Here is a 10447-nt window from a genome sequence, read left to right as displayed (position 1 = left end):
CTCTCTCCATCACCAATCAGACTCAAATTTATGCTTCTTATGCCCCTTCTGCCCCTCCTCTATAATATCTGCAAAACAAAATGAAACGAAATTAACCCAATGTACTCGCTTTAATCTATAATATACAGTAAGATAACAGTGAGACAATTTTAAGGGTCATTCATATGCTGATCGGTTGAATGGGTTTTACGTCGCACAAATACAATAGAGGTCACACGGCGTCTTTTAACCCATTACTTCATATACACGCCTTTTAACGCCTTTTTCACCCCCCCCCCCCTATTTGTTGTCTCAAATGATGAAAAAATGCCTTATTTAGGCCCCAAACACTTGTTTTTGCTTGAGAAATGTTGTTAAAAAAGTGACCTCTTTTTCGGCGCGGCCCCCAACCAAAAGATACATCAGGGGGTTGCCAGAAGGGGGGTGTGCCCCCTTCTTTTTGGGGGGTTTGAAGGTGGGCGGAGTCCCCCTCATCGCCAAGAAAATTTTGGACTTGTGAGAGGCTGTAAATGACCCCAGATTGATCATAAGGTAACGTGTAACCAACGCTGAAAAGCATTTGACTCTATCTCAATCCATTGAGAAGTTGCAGCACTTTGAAATCAATTTTGATGGAAAAAGTCAACGCAAAATAGTGATTTCTGGCAATTTTGAGATGTCCCCTCGTTGCCATGGTAACAGAAAATTTAAGCCTGAGCATGCTGTTGCAAGGGCAATGGTCCAGTCAACATTTGTGCCAAGTTTGATTAGTGTTGAAGCAGATTTTATAGTATTATAGCAATTTGAACTTGTAACGGGAGACTTTTCAATGAAAACAGCCATTTTTCACAAAATGCTCATAAAGCAATGGGTTAAGCTTTACTGGTGGAGGAAGATCTCAGTTTCCTGTCTGTGCATTTATTTAACTGGTGTTGTTGTTGTAGTAGAAATAGAAATAACATTTTACCATGTTAAAGTGTTAAATTAAGACCTTTACATGAATAATAAAGACATAGACGTTCGTTATATTTGTTGACCTGACCTTGATAAGAATGTCGGATTATTTTAAAACCTTATCGATATTAAAGCTACATGCCTCCAGATGAGCCAAAATATTTCACTAAAATCAAATTTGAAAAAAATGCTTTGAGATTTTACACATTTAGTAATTTTGTTTATATATTATTGTACACATCTAATCATATGTAAATATGCTGAGTGTTTCAATAAAACTTGAAACTTGAAACAAGTGAAACATTCAAGATTCAAATAATATTTTTTTCATTTTATTTGTGATTAATGACTGTCTTTTTTTCGGGGGCGGAGGGAGGGTGGTTTTTGGGTTAAGTATTTATAACTATTATATTTCTGTCGCGCAACTTACGCAGTAAGGGCTATCTTTGTCTATTTTGAACACTTTGGTAGTTTACGTGGGTTGCAAGTGTCAATAATATATTGCTTCCTTTTGGTTACTTCACAACATTAAACATTTTCAAAATTTTTATTAACAATTAGCATTTATCTGAAGGTATGTTGCTTTAACATATTTTACAACATGATCTTATTGCCACTGTTAAGTATGAGATAAATTAAATAGAATTCTTATTTTTTAATAAGTGTTATCTATATTAAAGCCCCTGATTAAATGCACGGAAAACTTAACAGTGTTGATGTGACTTAACCTCAACCAAAATACCAATTACGTATTATATTTATAAATAACACTGAATTTTATAAATGATTGACAAATATTCACCATTTGTAAAAAGGCATTTACTTTTATGTTTTCAGTTATGAAAAATCAGTTATTGGTTGAAACTAAATTGTAGCGACAAATGTTTAAACAAACCAAAGGAAATCGAACCATTAGTCCTTTGTGTAAAGAAAAAGTTGAGAAAACCTTAAAATAGACCCAAAATATACACTTGAGAATGTCGAAGAAGATATTCCTATGTGTACTTACAAAGCCGAAGAAGTAAAAATTAGTTTTTCAATTAAATAAGTCATCATAAAAAGTCATAAATTACTTCTTTCAAAATTCATAGAGGAACATGAAGATTTTTTAACAATTCACATGGACACCTCAGAGAATGGTTGTTAAATAAGTGACACCGTCTTTGAAAACTATTTAACATGCATCTGTATTTACAAACATCTGTGTTTCGTCACCGTTATTAATGTTTGTTAATTATCTTTGCCAAAAGCAGTGGCATATCACGAAACGTGTATCTGCCTCATAAGATTCCTTATCAGACCAAGAAACTTACTCCAATTTGTAAAAATCTGTTTTATAGAATGACTGAGTTTAAATCTCAACCCGTTTTCAACCAATCATTTTACAACAGCGGTCAACAACTGGCTCTATCAAATATGCGATTAGTTTAAAACTTTGTTTACCTGAAGGCCCGTGTTTATAAAACCGTAAGAAAGGTAAAGAGCTTTTTCAACTTACACGAAATCATGCAAAGTGTTATACAATAAACATTACATAACGAAAAACCCTTGTATATTCCATACTGAATAAGTATACTAGTAATCGATACAGTTCTCATTTTAAAATAAACTTCTTATCGGCCAATGTACTTCTTTTTAACCCTTGTTATCAACAATTTTAATGAAAAATATTTGAACTAAATGTACTTATCATTTCGTAATACATCTACATTATATGATAAAATATATGTCATCTTCATGATAGTAATAATATATATATTTCATCATTTTACAAAGATTTAAAAAAAAAGACCGATATTCGTTTCTGGAAGCTTTCAAAAACTGTACTTTTTAAGAAAATAGTGTGCTTTTTTGGTAAAGAAAATAAGTACACTTATGTTAGTAAGACTTTGAAGGTGTCATATCTAAAATTAGCTGTGTCCTTGTTTCAATGACATAGAATTTACCCCGTTTTATATTTTGATAACCACGACCTTTACAGTGATTATCATGAACAAAAATAATTCACCACCATCTCCTTATTTGGTCTCATATTTGTTAAGGTAAACTGTTAAAACTCATAACCTTTAAAGGACAGGTTTTAAGCTTAAGTTAAAATACGCATGCGCGCACACTTGCAATGGCATCATTTATAGTAGCTTAATTTTTTGTCTGTTCTGTTTTTTTACATAAGTATAAATATATTGTTGTATTTGACTTAATCAAAAAACTTCATCATTGAAATATTTAATTTTACAAGATATTTTAAAAGTATTGTTTATATATTTACAATATGTCATCAACTTCCATTACGTGAAATCTGTTGAAATCTAAATGATTTATTATGACTCAATACATGTTGTTGTGTTGTTTATTATTGTTGTTCTTTTTTTAAGGGGGAGGGGGCGGGAGGTTATGAAAGAATTCTTAAAGAACGTCCAAAACAATGCAACTAAAAATGTTGCAAGCTCATTTTGTTTGAGCCTGCTCCTGGCCTCTACTTGAAAGTGCAAGGTATTGTCAACGCCCCGTAGCACCGGATTCAACCTTATTATAATATCAAGTTAAAAAGCATCCGGAAATGTGATCATTCAACTTCAATTTGATGTGTTATTGTCATTCGAAAAGCGGCGTTTGGTCCATTTATGTATAAACGTGTGTACATTAAACGAGATATCAATCTTAATCTATATAGTTCGTGGTTACCCAGAGCACAGCACATTTGCTGTATTGTATTGGTATAACTGCGCAATAGATAAAAGTTACGCAAAACATTAGAATCGATAAACCTTATTCAACTTACCTAAGATATTTAATTTTGTATTAAATAATTTGAAGCGCGCATACCATTTTTATCTTTTTAATGTGGAACATTTAAAGCAGATGACATTAGTGTATACTTTGAAATATTACACATTGGATAACCTTATCCAGATAGATGGAAATTTGTCACACTGGCCTCATTTGAAAGTCTGTTATCACAACGACCCTTTTGTCGTACTTACAGTGTGTTGCTCATTTGATAAATGTTAACAAAAATATATATGATTTCATTGAACATCCATATTTGACCCCAAAACCTGTTTGTTATCTTAAATAACTTATTGGCACGTTGTTAATACTTTTTGGTTTCAAATGCTGCTTTGTGTAATGTATACTTATTATTACTGTCTTGAAACAAAACGATTTCATTTGCCTCTTACGACTATTTCAGAAATTATGTGAGTTAATAATGGTGGCTCGTGTTGGGGTTCCGCCCGCCCTTGGTGATCTTATTTTTCATATTTTAAAAGTAAGTTGCGGATAAATTGGTAATAATTGAATAGTTATTTAATTTAAACTTAGATAGCGGCAATCGAGTCTTATATCTTCTGATAATGTGTTTGTTGTTTGTTCAATCTTGCGTGCGTGTTTGACAAATGTCGTATAAAAATATTAAACAAAACCGTAGTCTTTACAAAAAGGATCAAATGGAATGACGGAAAGTGTTCAATGCCCTGACTTTTATTCTCATCAGCCTTACTTTCAAAACTAGTTCTAAATTCTCGACAATGCAGCTGCTAAAATTGTAAAATGGCTCCAGATTTCTGTAAAAAAGATAAAAGGTTGTTAAGTTTCTCTTATTAGCATTTATATATGTATCAACTGAGGAAGCTTAATAAAGCGAAACATGTTTTGATACTTAATTTGTGTTGGTTTTTGATCCAATTATCCTATCTTATTAGCATAAACACTTTAGTTCCTGTTATTTTCCTCTGTTTTTATTATTACACATGTTACACATGGTTAATTCCCTCGCTGGGTAGAAGTTGCATAAAGGTTTTACTTTCGTACATTTTACTTGGTGAGAGATTATTTCTTAAAATGCTATGTACAGTTGTTAAGTAAGTGGAAAAATTAAGGCAATGAAGAGAAGGTTAGCTACTTTAGTAACGTTTATGCGATTGATTTACTTTGGTTTTATTTATGTAAGGATATTAAGCTTGAAGAAAATCACTCAAGTACTTTTGAAGCTATGCTCTTGACAAAACTTTTAAAATAAATCTGGTAAAGGGGAATAATTCTGACAGTAAACAAGGTAGAGGTTGTTTTTCTTACAGACTGTACCTTCTACTAATGTGCAATGTCAGTGTATTAAGTTTGAAGAAATTCCCTCAAGTACGTTTGAAGTTTTGCTTTGGACAAAGTTTGTCAGTAAATCTGATAAAGGGGAATAACTCTGCAATTAGGTACAGTAGAGTTATTTTTGTTGGATACTGTACTTTCTCCCATTGTGCTCTGTCAGTGTAGGGTGTTTAAAGAAAAACCGCTCATGTTATTTTAGAGTTATGCTCCGGACAATATTGCGACGGATTCAAGGACGCACGGTCGGAGACCATTTTTAATATCTCCGGACACCAGTCTGGCAGTGCGATTGGTAGTTCCATCTATTTTCCAGTGACTGCTGGGTGCGTCTACATTTGTTTATACATCTGCGTTCATAGACTTAATTTAGAGACTTGAAAGCTGTTGAAAAGTTAAAGTAGTTGTGTCTTAAACTGCGTCATGCTGTGCTTCAATGTAACATTATATGAACTAAAAGTATATTTTATTTTGCATAACATTTTATTTTAAAGCCACACATCATTAAGGTCTCATTAAGTTTAATAATCAGCTCATGTACAATGTAAGTTGAGAAATATATTAAATAGAGGATATTGAATGAATGTAAGTTTAATACTGAATTTATTGAACCAGTTGAATAAAATTATATTATGCGAGCCTCTGGCAAGCGTGACATTGTTTTATTCAACGAGTTTAATAATCGAAGTAATGAACTAACACGAATTTTATATTCTATTTATCACATACCAAAAATTAAGATCGTTTGAAATGATAAAAAACATTTTTCATTGAGTCGCCTATAGAATAACGCTAATATTAAGCGCGTCTTAACGCCATGTTTATGTAGCGCAAATGACGTCAAGTCAAAATATATGCACCGCCGCGCAATACCATTTTCTACGGAGTCGCAAAATCGGCACAGGTATGTGATAAAACATAAATTCCTTTCTGATTTTAAAAATTTAAAAAAATATTTCAAAATCAAAGCTCTCACATAGAAAAAACAACTTGAGCTTGAAAATGACCTATAGTACAAATTTTACGACATCACGCAAAAAGGCATACCGTTATTCAACATAAATATACTGAATATACCGCATGTCGTTTGTTTAACTACAGTTTATAAACACATGGCATGCATAGAAACGTTGGAATGGGTTTCCGAAACGTATACGTGGACTGGTTAAAAAAACGATATATGTAAATTAATTGTGCAATCTTTGCTTATCGCATTTTGTTATATTAATTGAAGTTTATTCATTATTACTCAGCTTGTTTTAAGATTGTTAATAATAACTCCGCAATTTAAAAGTAATATTACTGAAATTTAATCAGAAAAAAAATGTTTTTGATGTATGTTGTGTAACATTCACGACATTGTTGAGACTATATTTTACTATGAGGTATTTGAGTTACTCATCAGCCCTCGACAAGCCCCACTGATAATGTACAGGTGACCCACTACTACTTAAACCAAATCCCGTTACAAATTCGCCAGTGATTCTAAAGCGACATCGGCACTACTTTCATTGAGTCAATTTAAATGTTCACTTAACAATTGTGGAAAAAACGAAATGCATGCCGCAAAATGGTTTAATATTTTAGCCTTGATGCAAGTCGGTTTTGCTCAAGACATGGATGGAGGCTACTTGAAAATTTTACAAGACGGCTTAATAAATGTTGGAACTATGCAGCAAGGTGGATTTCCTGGTGCAAATCTTTTATCATTTATTGGACCTCTTTTACAGCAAAACCAAGATTTGATAATAAATTATGCCTCGGATACATTAACTGAGAGTTTGGATGAGGCGTCGAGAAACTATACAAGTGCTCTCTGTCTTAACCATACAGAACTGTTTATCAAGGCATTGTTCCGCCGAGAGAACTGGGCACTCAGAAGTATGTATTAAATTTTCCATGTCTCTTTTTGTATTTGTTATTGAATTTATTATTAATATGTAAATTTTCTTCTAAAGCAGCACACTTCCAGATGCATGCTATTTTTTATGAAAATTTTGAAAATGTATTAAAAGTTAAATATTGTCAAGCTAACAAAGAAATAATTTTCAAATGTCAAACAGCACTAACAATAAATGTAAAATTGCCAAAAAGAGGTAAAAAATATGCAAATATAAGCCTAACTGAGTTAGTAACGCAGTAGAAATATGTTGAAAAATACTGCGAAATCGACCATAAATCGCACATAACGAGGAAATTTTATCTTTTATTCTAAATCTTTTAACTTTTCTTAAATATCAGTACTTTTGTCTCAATTTTTATTTTCTTGAAATATTTTGGCTCATCTTGAGGCATGCAGCTTATATTCAATTACAGTTTTCAAACGATTCGCATAACTATGATTAAAGCATAAATAAGAGTACGAGAGAACTAGGGTTCTTAGCCAAGTTATGCAAAGAAAATGTATGGTTGTGTTTAAACATATTCAAAATATCAAAAAAATGGACATAGATTATATTTATTGCAAGTCAGAAACTCTACACAAGCAAAATTTTATTACTACCTAAATTCAAATGCTAAAGCCTAGACGGTTAAAGTGTTTAATAGTTGTACAACTCTTTTTATAAATCTCTGAATGTGTTTTTGTTTTATTTAAGTATACTAAAAACATGGACAAATGTTTTAGATGTTAGTTTAGATGTGTTATTGTTGATGCATTCACAAAAGTCAAATTGGCTGAATAGATAAAATCGATGTGATTTTTTAAAACTAATTTTTTGTTGATTAAAGCATATCTATCAATTCTTAAATCAGAGTAAGCATTTCGTTTATGAATGATTCGTGGTCAGAGCCTTGACATTATTGGCAAAACCTTTCCTGTCCTAATATATTTGCATCTTTGTATGTGAAAGAATTCATAGACGCGTAGAACTACTCTGTAAATAGTTTGAATTTATAATACTTAAATTACTTTCAAATTTTAGATGTATGTTTAAGATGAATGAAGAAGTTCAACATTATTAGATATTTTTATTATCCCACGATATAGAAATAGTCTCCGTCCGTCCGTCCTTCCGTCGGACATTTTTGTCAAAAAGTATTTGAGGTATCAACTTGAAACTTCATAGGTGGATAGACCTCATTAAGGAAGAGTGCAGTGCACAAGAATGATAACTCTACCATGCATAATTTTTGAGTAATTGCCCTTTGTTATTTTTCAGAATTAATTTTTGTCCAGAGCATAACTCAAAAAGTCTTTGAGATATCAACATGAAACTTCATAGGTGCATAGATCTCACTCAGGAGGTGTGCAGTGCACAAGAATAATAACTCTACCTTTCATAATTTTTGAGTTATTGCCCTTTGTTATTTTTCATACTTAATTTTTCACCTGAGTGGAGCATAACTCAAAAGTGTCTGAGATGTCAACATGAAATGTCATAGGTGGATAGATCTTATTAAGGAGGAAGGCTGTGCGCAAGAATGATAACTCTTCCCTATATAATTTTTGAGTTATTGCCCTTTGTTCTTTTTAATACTATTTTGTCCGGAGCTTATCTCAAAAAGTTTTTGAGGTATCAACTTGAAACTTCATAGGTGAATATATATTTTACTGAGGAGGGGTGTAGCACACAAGAATGATAACCTACTCTGCATTATGTTTCAGTTATTGCCCTTTGTTATTTTCAGCCATCGGTATTCACATACCGGTAGGTTTCAAATCTGTAATCACTTCAGCCATCAATTTTCATTACCGAAAGACCTCTTAAAATTGAATTATTCTGCTTTACTACATATACATTCTTCCAATGAGCAAGCACATTCGGCGGGGGATGGCCATGTTGACATGGCTCTTGTTGTTTCAGTGATTGATGCCTTTGGCAAACCTGGTCCTGGGTTAATGGACTACAGTCTACAGTTTGTGGGAAATTTTGATGAATGTATCGCCATACAAGCCGACAGGTACATTGATCCAGCAAACAAGCAAGGATTAGATCACCCATACACCGGGAAGTATTGTACTGGACATGTGCAGTTGTCAAAAGAGGTTCGTTCATGTTCATTTTACCATTTCGCACAAGTTTGTGCGACGCAGATATCCTACTTAAAAAACCAACACAGTTTTAAAAACAATCAACATATTATTTCACACACGAAAATATTGTAAGAAACAGGAAAAAGATGTTCCTGATCAAAATATAATGGTGCTATTTTAAGTAGGGTTTTATCGTTTGACAATTATTTTGTGCATGCGCATTTTACTCATTTTAACATATTTATTTAATTGAAGCAATTTGAAAATTTTTATACTTCAGTCTTCTGGCGTGACGGGTCCGCTGGAAGCTTCAATTGGCATGTGTTTACCGGATTCGTGTTCAGACGCCGACGGATCTACACTTATGAATATAGGTCTGATGGTTTTTAAACTTTGAATTCCAATAAATAATACGGTTTGTAAATAACAGAAACAATATAATTATAACGTTTTAACACGTGCACAGGGAATGTGTCTTTTAACGTTCTTATTTATTGCAATGAGTATTGTGCTGATTCTAATAAACTGTTGCCTGCCAATCATTCTGTGTGTTGCGTAAGAAAGCAAAAATGTATTGATTAACGGGTATCATTTTTTATTTTGTTTACGTTTATTTAGATTTCGATAATGTAATAGGAGCGAAAAGTGGTCATTGATTAAATATCTTTATCGTTTAACAAAGTTTCAAATGTTATTTCAGAAAGTTTATTTAATCCTACCTAAGTTTCAAGTATAAACATTAACTCTAATAGTATGAAATTCACTAACATGTTAAATTTACATTGTTCATATTTAATCTGTTTTTATTTGTAGTAATGTTATTGTTTGTATCTCTTTGATTAACAGTGGCTTTAAAACTATTCAAAAACATGTCATTGCCAACTATTTATGCGACCTGTCAAGAAAAATCTATCGAGTTTACAGATAAAGCCCTTGCAGTCAGGTATGTGAACGTTATCTCAATAATTTCTGTTTACCTTCATGTAACAGAAAGCATGTGTCTTGATATGTTTATAACTTAAAGTGACTTTATGCCCATACAAAAGTAAATTGTGAGTGTTCCGGTTAAACCTGAATAACGTTACATTTCTTCACATTTGTTTTCAATATCATCCTGATCGTCACATGAGTAATTTCTATCTCCCGTGTCCCACATGAATATAAATATGTTTCGAATGATATCAATAATTTTCATTTTATAAATGTTCATACAAAAATTTAAACTTTATAGAATAACAAAATGATACATTTATATTATTTTTATCAATATTTGAAATAATTCTGGAAAATGTGCCCATTTTAGACCGACCCACTCAAGACTGAAACTACTGTTGGTGTACTGGAAAACATTAAATGCAAATAATAAATTTGCTATTTTGAGCATTTGTTTAGTCTAAGTTTATCTTGACATTTGAAAAACCTTCGTGAATTTGAATA

General features: G+C 32.2%; 1 protein-coding gene across 2 annotated transcripts in view; it reads left to right on the top strand.

Annotated features, from left to right (window-relative positions):
• Positions 1–10447, top strand: part of LOC132745870 (O-acyltransferase like protein-like) — a 37535-nt gene that overhangs the window by 15326 nt on the left and 11762 nt on the right. The window contains exons 1-4 of one of the 2 annotated variants that reach the window (XM_060734874.1): positions 6553–6915; positions 8841–9022; positions 9291–9384; positions 9857–9953. In XM_060734874.1, the coding sequence (XP_060590857.1) occupies positions 6591–6915; positions 8841–9022; positions 9291–9384; positions 9857–9953 (698 nt within the window). In that variant the 5' untranslated portion in view covers positions 6553–6590. Of the gene's footprint in view, positions 1–6552; positions 6916–8840; positions 9023–9290; positions 9385–9856; positions 9954–10447 lie in introns of those variants that run through there. The other variant, XM_060734875.1, reaches the window with a different exon arrangement.

The sequence above is a fragment of the Ruditapes philippinarum genome, unplaced genomic scaffold (genome assembly GCF_026571515.1).
Source record: "Ruditapes philippinarum isolate M1 unplaced genomic scaffold, ASM2657151v2 ctg441_1_1_1_1, whole genome shotgun sequence".
In the NCBI taxonomy this organism is placed as follows: domain Eukaryota; kingdom Metazoa; phylum Mollusca; class Bivalvia; order Venerida; family Veneridae; genus Ruditapes; species Ruditapes philippinarum.
Note: the sequence above shows the minus strand (reverse complement) of the source record. Positions and strands in the feature narration are given on the sequence as shown.